The following is a 21,402-nucleotide window of genomic DNA, read 5'->3' as shown; positions in this document are numbered from 1 at the left end:
CATTTCCAGCAGGTAATTCTTCCCACCACGGGCGTGTAGGATAAATAACCCCAGCAATGAAAGGAGATTTGATGAAACACCTGACATCTCGTTTTGAAAGCCACGTGAGTTGTGTAGGGTCATACTTCCAGATACCTCCACCACCAGTGAGACCGCTAAAACTTACCGCACCGGGGTGTCTCCCTGGTTTGCAGAGGAGGGATGAGAAACCAGCTTCATCCATACCCAGCATCCGATACTTGCCAGCCTCTGGCTGCTCATCACCAGAGACTCTCATGAGACTCTTGCTCCAGACCCGATTTTGTGACCTTGGTGACCACATCGGCGGCGTCCGAGGCACGTGGGTGCTGCACACATCAGTTTGCCTTTGTTTTTATGAGGTTGGGCTAAGAGCTTTCCACCAACACGGTAAGAGTAGACTGCAAACACGAGCCACCAGCTCTCAGGCACTGCTCTTTTCGCCTCTTCTCCCTGCTGCATCCACGTTTACCTCTCGCTCCACTTGAGATCCAAACTTGCTTCTTTGAACGGCACATCCCAATTACAACTCAATTCTCTGTGGTGCCCACCGAATGAATCAAACACAGGAGACCTTCCCAGCACCAAGACCAACTCTGGCACCCAAAAGCACTCTCCGCAATTTTTTTAACAGGGGAAAATCCAGATGTTTCTGTCCTGGGTTTCTAAATGCTCTGGACTCTGCTGCCCGCTTCCCAGGGTGATTGCATGATTGTAGAATCACAGAATCACAGAAGGGTTTGGGTTGGAAGGGACCTTTAAAGGTCACCTAGTCCAGCCCCCTGGCCATGAGCAAGGACATCTTCAACCAGATCAGGGTGCTCACAGCCCCGTCCAGCCTGGCCTTGGATGTTTCCAGGGATGGGGCATCTCCCACCTCTCTGGGCAACCTGGGCCAGTGTCTCACCACCCTCATTGTAAAAAATTTCTTCCTTATATCCAGTCTGAATCTCCCCTCTTTTAGTTTAAAACCATCACCCCTCGTCCTATCGCAGCAGGCCTTGCTAGAAAGTCTGTCCCCATCTTTCTTGTAGGCCCCCTTTAAGAACTGAAAGGCTGCAATAAGGTCTCCCCGCAGCCTTCTCTTCTCCAGGCTGAATCACAGAATCGTTAAGGTTGGAAAAGACCCTTCAGATCATCGAGTCCAACCGTTAACCCAGCGCTGCCAAGTCCACCACTAAACCATGGCCCCAAGCACCACATCTCCCCGGCTTTTAAATCCCCCCAGGGATGGGGACTCCACGACTGCCCGGGGCAGCCTGCACCCATATCCCTCAGGACTGCGAACTCCACCAGTGCATGATCACTGCAGCCCAGGCTGCCTCCAATCCTGACGTCACCGATTAGCTCACTCGATGGTGATGCCATAGGAAAATCGAGACCCACCCACCGGCTGTTAAGATATACAGGCAACGCAGGCATCTGCCTGCACTTCCTAGCACCAGTAACAACTGAACAATTCACCACCAAATCAGCTCACAAGCAGATTACCCCTGGATTTGCATGAACATGACGTGGTGCGAAGAAGGGCGAAGGTGGAGTGGGGATAAGGGGGAAGGAATAGGGCAGCCCCTTGGGCAGGCAATCCCACCAGGCTTGGTGCGATATGAATTCTCCGGCTGTACAATGCTCCCGGATTCCAGACATCCCAAGATGCACCATCACAGGGGAAAAACATAATCCAGCCTGGAGGAGGATTAGCAGCTGGAGGTCAAGCCTAGAAAGAGGGTCTACGTGTACTCTAACACAAGACCTGATCTTAGGCTTCCTCCACAGTCGCAAGAGGGACCTAGATTAATCTCTCGAGGTTCCCGTCTCTTGGGAGAGACCCACGCATTTAATTTAGATGCTTGAAAGATGCTGAGACCTTTGGATCTGTTAACCAAAGTGGAAGCCACAGCCCAATGTGTCCTCCCTGTGAATTACCCCCCGCTAGCTGCCATGCGGGCGGTGCACAATAGGAGTCCCACCACAGACACACGCTCAAAGCAGAGGCACAGGGTCCATCGAAGGGATGAAGAAATGGCTTTTCCCTAACTCCTGTCACTGTGTCCAGACAGAGAATGGGAAAGGGTTAAAAAAAAAAACTTCAAAAGTTGAACACTAAAAGCAAGCAGGAAGAAAAACTGGAGACAAAGGGATGCTTACAGGGGATTCCTGAAAAAAAAAATGTGAAATCACACCTGGAAATGTGGCTTTGGAGGGTGTTCAGGAATCGAGGTGAGCAGGAGACACCAACCGTTCTGCATTTCACTCTGCGAACCCCTCATCACAAGCGAGTTCACTGAGAAAACCGATTCCCACGCCGCTGGGATGTCGCACGTGGATGCTGTGCCTGAGGAGGTGCGGGGAGTTCTCCTAGAAGAGGGCCGCGCAGGGAACGCTTGTTAGGTGGGTTACGGCCCGCAGAGACGGCACCAAAGGAGGCCGCTGGGGCAGGAACCGTTTATGGGCTTGAACAGAAACTGGGATTTTGGATCTGGAGATCTTCCAGCTGTCTCCACCTGGAAGCAAATTTGACTTGTTCACAATTTGTACAACGTACAAATTACAATTTCTCCATGATGCTGCATGCCCAGCACACAGCTTTGCCATTGGAAACTGCAGCCAACAGTAACCACAGCTGGGCAGTACCATCTCCAAGCGATACCTGTCGCCTTGGAAGTTTAGGATTTGAGTGTTTCCCTTTAAATAAACTGCAGCCCTTGCTCCACAACCTGAACTATTCAAAGCTCAGGAGCTGCCTTTCATTCTTTGCTGCTGCTGCACTATGTTCGGACAGCAAACGAGCTTGAAATAAATCCCAGCTGGATGGGGCTGAGCCAGATCCACGCAGGAGAGGAGAAGGGCATCTGTAAGGGCTTCGATTCACACACGTCTTTCTAACCACACCACCCCCCTGGGTACCAACCCAGGAGTTATCACAGGGGGATACAGGCCTTGTCATCAAAGCCAGGAGTCCAGAAGTGCAAATTATTTTGAAAGACTGAATCCAAGCCATCTGTGCATGGCTGGTAAACATCCAGCAGCCCCCTGAAGGTAATCTAGAGTGAAACAACGGTCCTCATTCATCCAGTCCTCCTACCCCACCTCTCCCACGCTTGCCCAACCACCTCTGCCCCACGCTGAACAAGAGACCCTGTGTGCAAAACCAAGTTCATCAGCGCCGATGCCTCCTCCAGTGTTGGAAACAGCCTGTCAAACCCTGGGTGCTATGCAAGAAATGTTTAATTGGCTGCGTGTTGGGCCAAGAGCGCGAACGGTGCTGCCTTTGGGCTGCCCGGTAGCTGGAGGTGAAAAGAGAGGCAGTTTGTGCATCTCCTCCTGCTGCGGGAAACAAACAGCTCCTTGCTTAAAGCAAAATTTGGGCATCCGCACGGGAGAAGGGTCATCGATCACGGTCCCGTGGTGCTGGGGGCTACAAAAACACAAAGCAAGAGCCTGTTCCTGCCTGGGGTTTATGACGGACTGCCCAGAAGGTGGGAGAGAAGACAAGGACACAGCGGGCTGCTCTGTGGCTGTGAGGACGGGGCAGCCTGCCTGGCCATGAGATCTGTCTCTGTTGGATGAGATTTGAGCTGGGGGCTCAGCCTTGCTTAGGCGCAGCTCAGCATCCCGGGGTACCAGCCCTCCAGGCAGATCATCTGTCCAGGGAGCGAGAAGATGCCTCCGTGACTCCCTAGAAACTACTCAGCATCCTTTTGGAGAAGGAATGCAGCACAAACCAGTAAAACTGGTACAGAACTCATGGCGCAGGATGCCTGGCTTCTGGTTCTGACCCAGATTTGCTCTCCGTGCCTCAGTTTCCCCAACTTTTAAGCCAGGACAATCAGCCTTGCTCAATTTCATAAAATGTCCGGACATCTGCAGATGCAGCTCTTCATACGGGATGAGTCAGATCTTCCCTTGTGTGACTCAGCTCGCAGATGCCGAGCCCTGCATCACCACGGCCATCTCCCATTGAACAGCTCCAGGGCTTCCCCTGCTCCAGCAGCCGTATTTGCTATTCTTACTGCAGTAACGCAGCCACAGACATCTCCTGAGTGCCTGACTATTCCCACAGCTAAACACTTCTGTGAGTTTCTAGACCCATTTGGGAAGACCAGGAAAAAAAACTTCCTAGGTTAAACACTTCTGTTAGCAATACAGGGGTCATCACATCTTCCTCAGCATGTTCCGAACGAATATAACCTCTGGTCTGCGCAACGATGTCGGAGAGAGTCAAAGGCCAGGGTATATTTACCTGCAGTGGCCAAACTGCTGCCGATGCCCACAGTAGCCAATTCAGCTATAGGAGCAGCCAAAAGGCATTTCCATCCGCTCTGTCCCATCCCAGTTACCTGCCAAAGCCTTCAGGTTCCCGGTGGCGAGGACACCAACCGAGAGGAACAAGACTCAGCCACACGCGCAGCTCAAACCCTGCAAGCCTTGCTGTGTCCGATGGCCAGAGGGTGACCGGAGAGGAAGAAGCAAGAAGAAACGTTTGCAAGGGCTGGATATATTTATTTGTGCTTTTAGTGAAGATTGCAGCAGCTGTGGTTAATTCTAGAATGGGAAATAGAGAAAAGGTCATTGGACGATCGACAACTTCCCTCCCTGCAAGTTATAAAAGAAGGAAAATGGAAATCTAACAGTGGCTTTTGCTTCTAAAATTAACATAATGCTCCCTGACGCATGAATGTGGCTCTGCGGTATCAGCAGCACAAACCCCGCTGCTCCGGCAGGACAGACCCTGGAAAAGTCTTTAATGTGTGGATGCAGCCCGTTAACATCTGGAGCAAAATGCTAGCGGCCCCTTCTAAAGAGCACACTAGCAGACGTCGCTCTGCAAGAATGCATCAGGGTTGCATCATGTGGGCTCCTTGAATTTTCCAGAAATCCTGCCTGCCACCTCTCTGCTGCCAAGTTGTCGCTGAAAATCTATACAGTAGCTAGGAAATACGCACTGCAGTTCTCTGCTGGCATGTTTTAAACAGGCAGGAGGAGTTAAGTTAAGCATAGTGCGTGGTTTTTGACGCATGGGGATGTACGAAAGACGTCCCTTTTTCTACGGATCCTGCATACAGAACGAGTATTCTGGGATATAGGAAGCTTCAGAGAGAGAGAAATACATGGTTAAATGTATTAAACATTACGTGTGACACTATGTGTCTACCACGCGCTGCGAAATGACATCAGAAGTGGCACTGAAGTTGCAAAAAGCACTAAAAAGCTCGGAAAAGGCCAAATTAAGTTCAACTTTCACTTGAGCTCAACCACTCTTACGACACAGAGAGCAAAGAAACCCTCAAATACCTCATCTCTGTTCTCATCGAGGCGTCCTCCACCAGCCGGTCCCCTTGCCTTGGAGACTGGGCTTGGCCTTTTGCGGACGCATCCCAAACTGCCGCGAGGGTTACGCTCCCCGACCCCATTTGGACCTACGCGACGGGACCCGAGCGGTGTGACATTTGCCTCCCACGTGGGTGGTCACCACAGCTGGGGCAACCAAGAGCCCGTGGTCCCTGGACCCTGGGAAGGATGAAGCCCCTTCTCCTGTTGTATCTCTCTGGGCAGTTTTTCTGTTGCCTCTGTAAGAGCGGAAAAGACGAAGAGGCTGCCAAGCCCCTTCCTAAGCATCCCTTTGCTTACATACCCGCAGCACGTGGGCCAGGAGAAATGGGACCTGCTGTTTGCTCCTGCTGGACCACTGCCCGGTGCAGCGGGGTGCCGAGCCCAGCGCGTCTTTCCTTAGATCTCTCCCCTCCTCCTTTCCCACCTTAAAACTGCTGCGTCGAGCACCCCAAAGTCCACAAGGCAGCAAAATCACCAGCCCCAGCCCTGTCCTGCATTCGGCCCCCCGATCCCATCGGCGTCACCAGCAGAGTTTTGTAGCTCGGCTCGTTGGGGACCCGATTTCCACCAACCAAGCCACTCTGAGGGACAGCGGTAAGGCGGGTGAGCCAGGCAGTTGTGTAACTTGCGCGCCTACACACAAGCGGGCATGCACACGCGTGGACACGCGTGCACACGCTGAACCTGCCCCGCTGCCCGCCCCAGCGCAGCTCTGTGCTGGAAGCAGAAGATTGGCTGGCGGAGGATCTCTCTCCAAGCAAGGGTCGGTTTTAGGGGCGTTTCTGTTCCCTCAGCTGGTTCCAGAATAAATGGTTTCCTTTTACATCCCATTTCCTTAGAAGAGGCCTGAAACGTTGCTGCGCTGCGGGGGGAGGGCATGTGGGTCTGCGCCTCCTCTCAGCTTTCTGACAGCTTCAAACCAAACCTAAAGGAGAGGCAGAGAGCTCAAACCTTTTAAGTTCCCATATGCTTCTTGAAAACAGGCAGCCAGGCAGACAAGGAGGAGCTTTACCGTTGCAGCGGATGGGAATTCAGCTTTTAACGAGACATCGGAGATCCCCCCTCGCAGCCCCCACTCCCTGCACAGCTCTGAGCAGACCGACCTCCCCGTTCCTGGGCCTTCTCTGCTCATATTTTGTAATAAAGGGTCAGAAAGTGGAAATGGCACATTCCTTGCTGCCCACCTCGGGCTCCTCAGTGGGGAAACTGAAGCTACGGCATCCCGAATCACTGGTCTCGCCCTGCTCTCGCAGCCTGCCCCTGAGATGGCCCTGGCGTTTGTGGGGCTGACGTGGCTGAAAAATGAACCGCTTTCTTTTTCTTTTGGTTAACTTTCGGGTGGATCCAGATGGTCCCAGTCACTGCGAGGCAGAAGGGTGAGGAATGCATATCACCAGTCCAAGGCAGCTCATCCAGCCAGCCTGGAAAGGGCACCCCGGAGTCCCGAGTCCCGTTGGTTTGCCACGACCCCAAAGCAGAGCTCCTGTATCAGTGTAAAAAGAGCACCCGACGGCCACGTGGGTCCTCCCAGCTTGCAGCCCAGGGACGGCAAATTCCTGCCCCCCGAGCTGCGGCTGCCCACACGGACCCCATCTCCTCCCTCCACAGCCCAGCTCCCGGGAAGGTACGGGATGCAGGGGTTTGCGATCTGACCTGCTGTCACCCGTGCTGGACCTCCGCCGAGGCCATGCAGATGCCATTCTTTCCACCCGAAAGCACCGGAGGAATTTCCCCCCGCCTCGACGCGTTGGCAGGAGACCCTGTGGATTTTGAACTTTTCTCTGGGAGTATTAAACAGGGATTACAAACTGGGATCAAGGCAGTCTCCCTCCTCTATGCCCTGTGGGAAAGCTGCAGCTGGGGCCTCGCTAGCCTGTCATTCCTTGTTCGTGCATCACGGCATACCTGCGTGATGCCACGGATGGAGAATTCCCTCCCCTCCAGGGCAATCACAGTTTTTTTCCTTTTCCTTTTTCTCCTCTATCACATCTGCTGAAGAAGCAAAAGCTGACCGGTGCTTTGCAGAGGATGTGTGCATCCATAGGCTGAATTTGCACCGTTAGGGGATATAAACCCAGCCTGTGACCTCCCAGAAAGCCAGGGGCCGGCATCCCCAGCTCCGGGCGCAGCAGGCCAGCAGAGATGAGTTTGGCTCGCCACTGCTGCAGACCAGACAGGCCAGGGCACAGAACCACGGGACGCTCAGCCTTTCAGCTTCACTGCCATCCTTTGTGTGCTGTCTGTTCAGACAAAGCTGGTCCCTTCCAGCTCCAGCCAAACCGGGACCCGGGCACGGGTGCAAGCCAGAGAGGGGGAAAAGGGCTGCGATTCTGCCCGAGCCCGAGACATCGCTGCCTGCAAAGCCATCGCTCCGATGCCTTGAGCTGCATGAATGAGTTCAAAGTGACAGAGGAGGATGTTGCAAGTGGAAAATTAAAACACCGATCCTGAACTTGCCCCTGAGCCGAGCAGAGAAGCAGAATCCCCCCAAAGCCTTTGCGTGTGGGTACCCAGAGCTCCGATTAGCTCAGGATGCGGAACCCCTCATCCAACACACATTTGATTTGCCTAGAGATGAAGCCATGGTGTTTGAGGGCTACTGGGAACTCACCTGAGCCTGGAGTCATACTGGTCGCCGCCGGCCCTGGCCCCTGTGGCTCCTCACATGGCTCTGGGAGACGACCTCAGGCTGGATCCCTCCATCAGCCACGGCTGCTTCCAAGCTCCATCCAGACGCGTTTGCTCTGGTTTGGGGAGAGATTTTGGCTGATGAAACTGAGACACGTGCAAGTTCCTCTGCAATCCCAGACGAAGCGGTGATAATGCTGCTTCTGGGATTGAGAAATGGTCTGGGGAGGGCTGAACTGATTTGAGAAGGTGACCTAGGGAGGATTTCTTTAAGGCTGGTTCACCTTCTCTCTCCATTCCTGCTCATTAGGTAAGAAAGCGATGCCCAGCAGATGCGGGCAGGAGAAGCAGTGGCGAGGCAGGGCAGCATTCACATCAGCGCTGCCTTTGTCTCACCCTTGCAGGCAGGTGGGATAACGCTGTCACCAGGATGGGGGACACAGCGGGGACGTGCAAATTTGGGAATTTGCCTGTATCAAGGAGTCTCCCAGGCCTGTCACATCCTCTGCAGGAAGACCAGAGGCATCCCAGGTGGAGGCTGCAAAGAGGAGCAGTATCACCTTTGCTGCCCCTCGCCTGTGGTCCATTGCGCTTGTGCCACCCCAGCACCCAGACCTGCTGGATTAGGGATGTTCAGCGTACATCCCATTAGCATCTACTTCTGGAACTAATTAATTTAATTTGTCTAATCCTTTTGGATTAGATCCCATCTGCCTCCTGTGGATGCAACTGCATGAAAAAGGACTGCCTGGGATCTGTTTTAAAATTATCTCGGGCTAGCTTCCACCTAGCTCCACGCTCTCAACTGTGGGGTCTGGTGAACAGCTTTAATCCCCTGCCCCATTAAAGCCAAGAGTTACAAGAAGGGACTAAGTATCTCCGCTCTACAAGCTGCCTTCCTTGCGAGCCTTGCTACAGCCCATGCTTGATCCTGGAAAGCAGAAATCCTGCACCGGCACTGGTTCGTGGCAGCTTAGGAGATGACAGATCCTGTCGCGGATACGGGAAAACAAGGGTCAGTCTCCTGGGTCACTGTAGCCTACAGGAAAGGGCGAATGTGCAAAGCTGCTGGAGTTTATATTTAAAAAGTTCTGTCCAAAGAGCCTGTTAGGCTGCAGCGTTTGCTCTTGTAGAAAAAAAGTGCTCCTTTAATATATAATCAAGGGAATCAGTAACACTGCTTTAAATAAGACAAGCCAACCGACCACGACAGCATCAGTCCAGATGTTTTACGGCTGGGCAGGGGTTGTTTACCGCGGGGCTGGGTGTAGGACTCCCAGTACCAGTCGGATTTCGCTCTCCTCCACCCCAGCAGCTCCCCCAGGCACTGCAACAACAGGCTGCAAATCTCCGTCTGGTTTGTTGGGCTGTGGAGGATCAGACCCATATCACAAACTGTTTTGTTGGTTTTTTTTTTTTAATTAAATTATGTTCTAGCTCAGTAGATCTGCAACCTCCTAAACCCAAAGGCTCCCCAGGGAGCATAACCGCACTTGAAATAACTCGCGACAAAAGAAAGGCGAGTTTTGCCTTAGGCGCAAGTGCGTTTCAAAGCCGGGCGGCTGGAGGGGAGGAGTTGTGCTGGAGAAGTGGATGTGTCTTTTGGCAGCTGGGCCCTCTCATTACAGGAGCAGAGAGGACGGAAGAAGGCAACTCCCAGTATCGCTCCCCCTTCCCGCTCCTCTCCCCGCATCCCACTGCTGTAGGATCTCCTACGTGGCACTGTGGGGGCAGGGAGCGCTGGCCAGAGCGCCTGCAAAGTCCAACTGCGCTTGGAAATCACTCGATGGCAACAGAAATCTCCCCCTGCAATGCAGATCAGCCCAGTTCCTTGCACTTCTACCCTGAAAAATATGTTCACGGTCCAGACTAAGCTGTTTGCTGACATTTTGGTAGAATTTACTCATTTTCTGCGTATTCACGTCCTGAACTCCTGTAGATTTATCGTGGCTGTCTTAGAGCAACGCACCGAGGATTGTGTTGTCTGGGGGGAGGAATTAGGAGTGTGGGTCAGTTAGCGACAGCAGGAATAGGGGGAATATACATTTAAAACTCAGGCCAAAATGTGAAATATCTTTATGCTGGGCTGCCTGTCCTCTAACACAAAGAACTATTTTTATTCAACTCCAAATTCCCCTTACTGAGGCAAAGCCATTTAAAAGGACTGAAGCACAGAGCCCTGCACTTGGGTCAAAGGAGTTTGGTGCTGGGAGGCATTGAAAGAGATCGAGATTAAAAGTTTTAGAGTTTATTTTAAATTTCCCTAGGAAGAAAAAGAAAATCTTACATGGGAAGTAATTACACAGAAGGGTTTGAAGGTGGAGCAATTCAGAGCTTGGCAGAGAAAACCGGCTGACACTGGAAGTTTAAAGGAGCTTTTCTCATTTCTCAGCTGGTACGTGCTGCTGGTACAGACCAGCAACTTTTCACCTGTGTCTTGACTGCTTGCTATCAGCAAATTCATTTTTTACTACGGCAACGTAGTAATAAAGCAAGATTGTGCTATAAAAACCCTGGGGCCACATTCTGACCATTTATGCAGACACAAAGCCAAGAAAACTACTCCAAATATATACTAGGGTACACAAAAATATGATGCTCAAGGTACTTCAAGCCTCTCTCTCCCACTGAATCCCTCCCAGAAGGAAGCTGATCTCCCAACGTCACCGCTGTGAGGCCATTAGGACCATTCAGGCACATCATCATTAAAGACTGCAGCGTAAGGTACCTGCTTGAATGCAAAATGCCCCGGGAAGATGTCAGCTGGAAACGTGTTTTGTTCAGGTATTTCTTTCTCCACACACGCCACTGAAAAAGAAAAAAAAAAAAAAAATAAATCACACGAAGCCAGGAGCCTTCAGGGATCTGAAATGACTTCACGCTTGGCACCCAAAAGGTCGCCCGGTGAGTGAGACCCCTTGGCACTTCTCCCCGTAACAGCTTTTGTGCCAATGACACCGCGTGGATCAGTTCAGCCATAATAAATATTATTGGGAATGGAGGAATGGCACAAACCTTCTCACAGCCAGAAGCAAACACCCAGTGACCAGCACAAACCTCCCGTTATCTCCTACCGCTGTTATCAAGGTCTTGTTGCTGCAAACCGTGCTGTGAGAGAAATCATGGTAGGAACACAGGTTTTGTTTTGCTATTAGGGCTCTGGGGAGCTGGTTTATTGCAGCTGGTGGAAAATTTTGTACAGGGAGGGCTCAAAGACCTCCCCTCATTTGAGGTGTGGAGCATCTACTCACATGGCATCATCCGAACGGCTTAGACAGAAGAAAAATGTCACTTTTTGATGCCATCTTCTGGAATTAGTGGACTGATGCTGTGTGGGGGTATGGATAGCGTAAAGAAGAGATGATCCCAGTGCAAGGCGCTTGCAAGACGATGGCCCAGGTCTCTGGGCAGAATATTCAAAGCCAGGAGACTAAACCAGATGCTGTTTTCAACTATAGCGACGAGAGGTAGGTAGCAACCTGCTGAGACCCCTGTCCTGTGAGAGAAGCGGAGGAACTTGCAGAGCCAAAACCAGCATTAGTAAGGGGGGAAAAATGAAATTCCATGGCGATTAGAAGCAAGGGAAGACAGAGACCTCAGTTAAACAACACAAGGACGCAGCATCCTCCTGCTAATGTGGTACCCATCAATGAGGATGGTGCCTAATTACTGGGTGGTACCTAGAATATCACTATATCCCAGACTGCCATTAAAAAAAATCCCATGCCCACTTAAAATGTGACAGGGTTGAAACCAAGCAGCGTTCAATACCCGTGACTCAGCGCAGAAACTTCTCTCTTTGCTGCAAATGCTCTCAGCCAGGCAGTCTGGCACTGGGCAGCATTTAACTCCTCCAACATTACTCTGGGGCTGCGAATATTTGCTGCCATAACGCCTTTCTAAACTGTGTAAGACATGAGGATTTCGCCACCGTGTTATGCTACGATGAAGAACAGACCCCAACCGACCTGCTCATCTCACGCCTGCGGTGCAGGGGGGAAATTTGGAAGTATGGAAGATGTGACGGGTAAGAGGTTCACCGCTCCATCGGCCCAGCTGCTGGGGAGAAGGAGAGGTGGGTGTCAGTGCAGGTGGGGAGACGGATGGAAAAACAGCGTCTGGGGGATACAGCAATAGGATGAAATCCTCCAGCTGCCTGTAGCTTGGCCATCAGGTCCCTGCAGAGCGCATGCAGGTCCTCTTGGGCATCATCAAACAGGGGGGCATCTCAGATGGCAAGATGTGGCTCGAACCTGGTGCAGATGTTAAACCTTTGCTGCCTGCGACTGCTCGGGTTGTGGCTGAAGCCCTCTGCAACACCCCTGACTTCATGGAGGAGGACACCCCAGAAAAAAATAAATCAATCGCCCACCTCATGCACCAACAACTACCCAGCCTCAAGAGGTGCCAGGAGCGGGGGGAAAGGAGATGAACCAGAGCCCTGTAAAAATGCAAAAAGCCCCGTTTTGGCTTGGGAGAGCCTCCCGTAACCCTGCGGGAAGGCTGCTGGGGGCAGGCAGAGGCAGAAGGAGGGACCACGCGTCCCCCCAGCCCCGCCGGACCCCCCCTTGCAGCAGCAGCAGGGCCGGCCGTTCCCTGCCATTGGCGGGAGGCCGGGAGAGCTTTTTTCGGATCCTCCCCTTCCTCTCCCTCCCCAGGCATTTTTAAGAGGTTTTCTCCCAACTTTCCAGAAGTTTCTCCCCAGCCCCTTATATACCCCCTCCGCGGGACAGCGAGGTGCACAGGGGAGCCGAGCAAAGCTGCATCCCAGCCCCGCACCGCCCCGCCGCAGGTAAGGGGGGGTCCCGGGCAGCCGCTGCCAGGCAGGGATGTGGCCAAGCTGAGATTGCAGCAGGCCGGGTGTTATTTTGGGGTCCTGCATGCTCCTGGCTGGCCCCATAGGGCAGGGAAGTCGGGGGGGGGGGGGGGGATTGCAAGGGGGGGAATGAGGGTGCACGGGGAGAGAGGGGGTGCATAGGGGGAAAGGGGGTTGCATGGGGGGGTTGCATGGAGGAAAGGGGTTGCATGGGGGGTCGGTTGCATTGGGGTGGGACTGGGGATACGTGTAGGGTACAAACAAGCTGGCTCTGGTTTTGGAGAAAAGACATTAAAACACCCCCCCCCCGCCCACCTCCACTTTGCTAGAGATGGTTGCAGCGAAGCTGCACCCTGGGTTTGCACCCCAGGAGAAAATTTCAAGGGGTGAAGAAAGAGAAGAGGGGGATACGGGAAGCACCAGTTTGGTCCAAGCGGTCCCGGAGCAGCTCTGGCTGGAGAAAGCCTCCAGCCCCTTGCTCCTGCCCAGCCTGGGAGCCTCCGGGACCCTGGGCACCAGCCCAGCGCAGGAGGAAGAGCTCTCACTACAGCCTCCCTGCGACGGGAGTGACTAACCCTGTCCTTCTGCCTGCCGTAACAAAGTCTCACGTCCCTCCGCTGACATGGAAAGGGCCTTTTGCTTGCATGCCTCCGTCCTGCCGCTTTGTCTCGGTCACGGGAGAAAGCCAGTCCTTGAAGGGTTGCATGCCTCCGGCCGGCTGTCGTAGGCGATGGGACCTCCAAATCCTGCCAGGAGAGCGGGTCCCCAACAGCCCCGAGGAGGTCTGCAGGATGCCACGTTGGCGTGGGGGCGTCCCCTTGCAGGGCTGGGCCGTACAAACACAAGAGAGGACGTTATCAGCTGCGCGTTCCCCCATATTCCCTCTATTTACACCCCGGGTTATGAATTCACCAGTAATCTCAGCCATAATCCAAGGATGGGCAAAATTTCTCTGTCTCGCCGCCGCGGGCGGCGTCACTCGTGGCAGCCCAGCGCACCCGGCCAAATTTCTCGCCAGTCGCTGAAGTAATGAACCTTTTTTAAGCTGAGGATGTAAGCGGCGTGGGCCGCCCGTTGCTTGCAAGACAACTACTCCATGTATCTGTTTTCTTTCAGAATGAAAAAGGCAAACGTTGACCTCACTATGAAAGAGTTTCAAGGTATCTTTAGAAATAAAAGGGAATTAAAAAAAAAGAAAAACCCTCAGATTTTAAATGCTTGCCGCACCCGATGCTGTCTAAAAGTGCAGTTTGGGGCAGTTTTGAGCCTGTTGCACAAGTCTTTGCTCTTAGGTAGCCAGGATGGCCCTTCCTTTCAACGGAAGGCTCAATCCCAAAAGGATTTTAGGATACAAATTGCTTCCCTCTCTGAGGCTACGTAATTCCCACTCTGGCAAAGGGTCCCTGGTGCAACTGCGCAGGCTCTTTGCTTCGGGCTATGTGCGTGTTTCCTTCCATATGTAATCCCAGCGGGCCCTTCGCTTCCTGCTCTCTCTGCTTTAACCCTGAAGCTGCCCCGCTGCAGCCCTCTCTCGTCTCCGCGCGCAAGGAGCGGCCTCCGAGGCTGGCCAGGAGCAGGGCGGGAGGAGAGGACCGAGGAACGCAACTCCACCGTAGCCTTGGGCATGATACAGCCTGTCGAGGAAAAGCTCGCTTTGGGCGTGGAGGTGGAATTTAAGCCCTGGGGATCTGCCATCAGGAAGGTTTGCTGCGAGCAGCGTGAAGGCAGGAGGGAGGGAAGGTCTGGGGACAGGTTATAGGCTCGGAGGCAGGCGGGATGAGCTCCGAAGAGCGGTCAGGCACAGCATTTAGGACTGGTCAGTCTGCAGATTTAGCGAAGCTAGTAGCTCAGAGCCCTGCCTGGGGATGGGTGCACCTACGTTGAGATGAGATGCATCTACCTAATGCACGAACATATTGGGAAGGGGCTCTGCTGGGGGAAAGGAGGGGTCCACCACCTTCCTCCGTACCGGTACCTCCCTGGCAAGGCTGTACAGACAGAAATAAGTCGGACAGAGCTGACCAGACAACGTTGGATCTTCTCAAAGGGCCCCTCTGACTTGGCTTGGGGGAAGCTCATGTGCTCCATCTAGTGTCTGGAAAGCTGAGCATCTGGGTACCAAGCTGAGGTCCCCAGAGAGGACGATCCCTGCGGTACGCTGACCGCGATAGGGCCCACATCGACGGGCAACATTGCGCTACACGGCCCTTGGACAGCAGAAACATCCCGGTTTTAGCTATTCCTGACCAGGGCAGAGGTTTGACCTGCTGATCTGGGGACAGAAATAGCTGTTGCTTGCCTTCCCTGACCCCTCCTTAAATCATTTACTGTACATGAACATATAGTAATAGAGTAAAGTTGCTTAAAAAGGAAGCTTTCATTCAAAATGCACAGGCTCTGCATGCCAGCGTGCAACCTGGGCTCTTGAAGGTTAAGTGTTGCTCAGGGAAAAGCCCAGCGTGGACTTGGGATTGTTGTACCCCAAGTGAAGCGTTGAGGCAGATGCTCTGCCTATCACTGCAGCGGGTTTCACTGGAAGAGCCCCCGGGGTCTCTGAACGCTCCAGGAAGGGTTTGAATCCTGCTGACGGTGAGCTCTTTTTGCCCAGCAGGTCCTCAGAGGTGTTGGGTGCTGCTGAAGCCATGTGGATTATTCCGGTGCTTGCTCTCTGCGGCCTCGCTGCAGCCGTGCCCTCGGAGGACAGGAAGCTGAGCGACAAGGCAACGACGCTGGCTGACCGCAGCACGACGCTGGCCTTCAACCTCTACCACGCCATGGCGAAAGACAAGAACATGGAGAACATCCTGCTGTCCCCCGTGGTCGTGGCCTCTTCCCTCGGCCTCGTGTCCCTCGGGGGCAAGGCCACAACCGCCTCCCAAGCCAAGGCAGTGCTCAGCGCAGACAAACTGAACGACGACTACGTGCACAGCGGGTTGTCCGAGCTCCTGAACGAGGTCAGCAACAGCACAGCCCGCAACGTCACCTGGAAGATCGGCAACCGCTTGTACGGCCCTGCCTCCATCAACTTCGCCGATGACTTTGTGAAGAACAGCAAGAAACACTACAACTACGAGCACTCCAAGATCAACTTCCGAGACAAGAGGAGCGCCCTGAAATCCATTAACGAGTGGGCAGCCCAGACCACGGATGGGAAACTCCCAGAGGTCACGAAAGATGTTGAGAAAACTGATGGGGCCCTCATCGTCAATGCCATGTTCTTCAAGCGTAAGTTCTACCTTCAATTCTTGATACGAGTGACCCAAAACCTAGCCCGAGCCAATACATAGCAGCCCAAACGGGAAGGTGAACAAATCCTAGGTCCGTGGGAGGCATGCCCTCTTTCAGAGCGAGTAGTTAGGAACTGTGCGCGAAATTACCTCCCATTCCCTTTTCTTACCAGCGAAATTTCTCTCTCCTGTAGCTCACTGGGATGAGAAGTTCCATCATAAGATGGTGGACAACCGTGGCTTCATGGTGACCCGTTCCTACACTGTGGGAGTTCCCATGATGCATCGCACAGGTACGTTGCAAACCCCACGTCAAGACCAACTGGAGTTACGCTCACCGTTGTTCTGTTACCCACTTTTCCACCAGCTGCTTCCAAGATTGTTTTTCCCTCATGGTCAATGAGTGAGAGAGAACAAAGCAGACCGTGCTTGTTCCGATTCAATCTCTCGGTGAGCAGAGAGAATCCATGTTTGCTCTTGGGTGGCTTGGCCGTTAGGAATAAATCCCAGCTCATCACGCAAATGAGAGCCGCAGTTTTGAGCTGTTGCCAGCTCCAATAACGCTGGGCCAGTTCCCAAAACAGTGTTCAGACTGGCTTCCCTTGCTCGTCAGGGGAAGCGCGGGGTGAATTCGCAAGGTTGTGGGTAGCTTTGCCTCTGCTCCACATCTCACCGTTTCCTGCTTCTGATTTCAAGGTCTCTACAATTACTATGATGATGAGGCAGAAAAGCTCCAGGTGGTAGAGATGCCACTTGCTCACAAGCTCTCCAGCATGATCTTTATCATGCCAAACCACGTGGAGCCTCTGGAGAGGGTTGAGAAACTGCTGAACAGGGAGCAGCTAAAGACCTGGGCTGGCAAGATGAAGAAGAGATCAGTGGCCATCTCACTGCCTAAAGTTGTCCTGGAAGTCAGCCACGACCTTCAGGTAAAGGAGGTCCTTAAAGAAAACAGTTGGGCCTCTCAGTTCTTTGGGGTGGGAGAGAAGACAGTGGGATGATGGGTTATCTGCGCCTGTCGTCCTTTTTCCAGCGGCTAGTCTAACCGTGGCCGTAAAGGATTGCACTGTGTCATCTCCGGGAGGGTTGCTGACCTCTTTTCTCCTCCTAGAAACACTTGGCTGATCTGGGCCTGACGGAAGCCATTGACAAAACCAAGGCTGACTTGTCAAAGATCTCCGGCAAGAAAGACCTTTACCTGTCCAACGTCTTCCACGCCGCTGCTCTTGAATGGGACACGGACGGGAACCCCTACGATGCCGACATCTACGGCCGAGAGGAGATGAGGAACCCCAAGCTCTTCTATGCCGACCACCCCTTCATCTTCATGATCAAGGACAGTAAAACCAACTCCATTCTCTTCATCGGCAGGCTCGTAAGGCCCAAAGGGGACAAGATGCGTGATGAGTTGTAGTTAGGTTGTTTTTTTTTTTTTCCCAGAGCTTTGGTTTGTGTGTTTTTTAGTGGGGGATTTCAAAAAAGGGGAAACACTATTTTGTATCCTTCTCGAACTATGGGTGCTATTCAGACCAGGGTGCATTGTGATGAGAAACCAGCATACACTTTACCTCACCCCAAAATACTTATTGCACAAACCCACCTCCAGAGAGGAACAGGGGAGCCTGGCACAAGAGGGTCACCAGGAGTGGAAGGGAACTGGCACGCTCAGCTGAGATGGCTGGGCTGATGCCTAGCTCCTCCCTGCACTGGAGTTAAGCCTCCTGCTAAGTACCTTGCTGTCACCATCAGCCCTGCAAAGGCACGAGCCCCCCACCCTTCCATCTCAAAAGCTTCCGCACATCTAGCTCTGCCACTTAACTCTTCTCCCACTTGGATGCTATGTGGCACCACACCAGAGCTGCTCTGGTTGCTTTGCAGTTGTTCCTTGCTTCTCTCTTCTATCTTCAGTGGTACAGAACAGAGCACGAAGGGCCAATTCTGCAGTCCAGCCCCCTCCGCGGCCCTGGGAACAGAGCAGGACCGTGACAGCATTTAAGAACGGAGATTGTCTGGAGTTGCACCCTTCTGTCCTGCCTAACCCTGCTCGGGATGTCTGCTCGGTGCTTCAACCACAGCAGGTCATCAGCTAGAACACTCACTGCAAAGCCAAGTGCAGCTTTGCTCAACACTTCACAGAGAAGTAAGTGGCTTAGGGGTGTCAGCAGAGAGGCCGAAAAGCAGATGGGCTTCTAGAAAGAGAAACCTGAGGTTCCTTCAGCACTCTTGCAGGACAGAAATGGCCGTGCTCCACCCCTCTGGGGATCACCAAGGGGGCTCTTGGGCCACCATCTGGCATGAACCATCCTGTACCAGGCAGACAGAGCAACTCCACTTCTCTTGGTGCTTCTGCATCAGCACACGGGGCTGGGAAAGAGACAGTTACCACTGCGAAGCTTCTCCCAGTTATGAGCAGGGCTGGTACCCGTCTGCTCCTGTAGCAGGCCAAGGGACGACTGCTGCCTTCGCACAGGGAGGTGGGTCAGGGTCGCTTCCACTTTCTCCTTTAAATACAAAACTTCAGAGCTGTCATTACCTGACTTCCTAATGACCCTTTTCTGAAGCTCCTCTCCTCCATGATACTTTAGCTCCCTGTTGGCTGACCTGGATAAGGGCACGCTGAAAAACAAATGTATTTATAGTTACACTCGTATTTATGTCTGATAGTTAGCAAGTTTCACAGCCTGCTCCAGCCTCGACTTGGAGGCTATTCCTATCTTCTTCTCTTTAAGGGATATCATCAGGTTAATACTATTTAAAGAAGTAACTGATATGATCCCATGAGCATTGAAGCACGTGTCAGGTAAGCCTTGCTACGCACTGAGAGACATCGCAAAGCGAGTAAAGACAAAATTATTTGAAATGAGAGAAATCTGCATCACAACCCAAGTGCCAGTTATTTGAAACCAGCAAGGACAGTGGTTGCCTTGCTTTTCTGTGTTCTCATTTCCCTGCCGATGTGCTTGCTGTCAGGTCGCTACACAGAAGCCCAACACTGCATTTTTTCAGACCATACACGGGACTATTTCCACTTATTTATTCAGTTACAACTACAACGTCTCTTCTTAGGTGTTTCCTACAGGCAAAAATACAGCAGCTTGGGCCTCCAAGTTTGCCCCGACCGTGCCTTCTCCAGGTTTGCAAGGTTACGCAAAATCTCATCTGCCCTAACTCCTATCCAAACCGGCCAGAACGGGAGATCTTGTCCCTCTCCTCTTCCCAGATCATACTCCCAGGTGCTTTCCCCACCGCGTTGGGAGGCAGGAGGCAATCCACGAGGATTTACCCAAATGCACAGGAAGCCTGGATAAAGCCCAGTGTGTATGCTAGACGCTACCCGGTGAATCGGCGCACTGAAACCCACACGCTGTAGCACGTTACGGAGGATGGGGGGTGGGTAAAAGGGGTGGGCAAGGCGAGAACACACTGTGGGATATTGTGAATAATTTGCATCATGTGGATGCAGGCGTCTGATGGCTTTCTTTGTCCTTGTACCACACAATGACAGTTGTATAATTTTGCAATAAAACTTTTTCAATGAACCTCGGGCAGCCACAGTCGCTTGCAGGGTTTGGGTGGAGATAAAAATACTCTTAAAAGAGCTTAGAGAGGTTCCTTGCCATCCTTAAATCCAATACACCTTTCTTAATCTGGTAGTTGTGGGCCAGAATTACATTTAATAACACCACGCGAACGTCAACAACACAGATGTCATGGGAAAGGAACACTATTAGCAGCCTGGCTTTTCACTTTAACATCTTTCTCCTGAAAGTGCAAGCATCCAGCATCTTTAGTGCTTCAAAGATAAGAGGACCTACTGCCCTCCCCTGCTCTGACATTTAACGGAGCAGCAAATGGCTCAGTTAAAGAGAAAATACGGCAGCGTAGGAATAAAACGGAGCTGTTAGCCACAGGGACCAGCCTTCCTGACCCCACAACCCAAAGCTTCTCCAGCTGGGATCCAGTGGAGATAAATAACGAACCACAAGAACCTGCACCATCGCTGCGGGAACACAGCGAAGTCTTGGAAAATCCAGCAGCGTCAGACCCTGCTGGCCCACGTCCTTCCGCTGCTGGAAACGGATTAACCTGCTCTCCATTCAAGCATGCAACCTTCTGCCACTCGGACAGAAGCAAAACTAAAGCTACAGACATCTCCCCTTTTCCCTGTGCCAGAATAGCACGTATCTGGGATGGGCAGGCACACGCATCCGCACGGAGCTCTTCACAGACTGAAAAAGCACCATATGCTTGCCAGATCAGTCTCTCGCTGCAGAAAATTACAGCGGCCATCTCCAACACGAACCGTGGCAGCCCAGGAACAGCATCAACCTGGAACAGCGATACTGCAAGGAAGTTAAAAGCTTTCCAGAGCTCCTGAGCCTGTCCTACCCGCAGCTCGTCTTGCAAGCAGCTTTAAATACTCATTTTTCATCCTAGGGAAGACAGCACCCTCAAGACACAACTGAACAAGTCCCCTACCTCTCATTTAGCGGCTTCTTCCAACAGCTCACGGTGGTGGTATACTCCAACCAACGCGCTGTAGAAAGGTATTCAGTTCACACACGCAAACCTCGACCATTACTGGAGAATCCTCGATGTTGTCCTCAACTTCTCACAACACGATGGAAGCAGCAAGAGAGAGACAGCAACACCACTCTGAAAACACACTGCTGGCTCATCTCTTGATCTTACACACAAGCAACTAAACATCTCGTTTCTACCAGTGATCAGCACTGTGAGGTTAACAGGCTGCGGGACTGGGTTGGAGGACTCCAAACCAGCGAGAGAGCTGAGTGATCTCCAGGAAAACCAGCTCTCACTGGAGGACGGCAGGAGAAATTCCCATCATCTACTATATAGGGACTTTTAAGAATTTCGATAGAAGATGCAAGGCTTGTGACACTGTGTGTCACCCTTCTACTTCTTTTCACATTCCTTGCTCCTACAAAGTGACAAAGCTGGTCCAACTTTTTTGGAGTTTTTTTTCAAAATTCAAATTCATGTTAAAAAAACAATCAAGAAAATCATGTTGGTATTACTTACTCCAACACTTAACGTGTAATATCTTCTTTTTAAAGCTTTCCACTGAAAGATGTGCACAGCAGCCTGAAATCAGACTCGTTCTCTGACACCCTGAGAAGGCACATCTGTCTCTGACAGACTTAACCAGCTTCCCAGGCAGCACCCCGCCGGGCCGGGTTTCCAGGAGGCCTGCCAGGGAAGCTGGGAAGAGGAAGGCTGAGGCTCACACATCCACACACGCTGGCAGACAGATCGGTTCCTGACACCGGCAGTCTGAAATTCCAGTTCCTAAGTTACCTGCCCAGCTCCTGCAGAGAAGCTTCCTGAAAATGGAAACCTGGATGTAAAAGCTATTCC

At 52.4% G+C, this 21,402-nt stretch overlaps 1 protein-coding gene and 1 long non-coding RNA gene across 3 annotated transcripts; one reads left to right on the top strand and one right to left on the bottom strand.

The window, feature by feature from the left end:
• Nucleotides 1-1,361: 1,361 nt before the first annotated feature.
• On the bottom strand, nt 1,362-11,942 carry LOC309600017. The gene is made up of 5 exons (XR_014230399.1): nt 11,232-11,942; nt 10,996-11,088; nt 10,709-10,788; nt 7,964-9,347; nt 1,362-2,522 (listed from the first exon to the last, which is right to left on the bottom strand). It is a non-coding gene; the product is annotated as an uncharacterized lncRNA (long non-coding RNA).
• Nucleotides 11,943-12,648: 706 nt separating this feature from the next.
• Nucleotides 12,649-19,563, top strand: SERPINH1 (serpin family H member 1). 2 transcript variants are annotated; one of them, XM_082331990.1, is made up of 5 exons: nt 12,649-12,772; nt 15,408-16,021; nt 16,218-16,316; nt 16,720-16,952; nt 17,135-19,563. In XM_082331990.1, the coding sequence occupies exons 2-5, from the start codon at nt 15,439-15,441 to the stop codon at nt 17,435-17,437; spliced, it is 1,218 nt and encodes a 405-aa protein (XP_082188116.1). In that variant the 5' UTR covers nt 12,649-12,772; nt 15,408-15,438; the 3' UTR covers nt 17,438-19,563. The 2 variants fall into 2 exon arrangements, with proteins under 2 accessions (XP_082188116.1, XP_082188117.1); XM_082331991.1 differs by lacking the exon at nt 12,649-12,772 and adding an exon at nt 13,639-14,498.
• The last annotated feature ends 1,839 nt before the right edge of the window (nt 19,564-21,402 follow it).

Source organism: Platalea leucorodia, assembly GCF_965183815.1.
Source record: "Platalea leucorodia genome assembly, chromosome: 2".
In the NCBI taxonomy this organism is placed as follows: Eukaryota; Metazoa; Chordata; class Aves; order Pelecaniformes; family Threskiornithidae; genus Platalea; species Platalea leucorodia.
The sequence above is the reverse complement of the archived record's forward strand: the minus strand, read 5'-3'. Positions and strand labels throughout refer to the sequence as shown.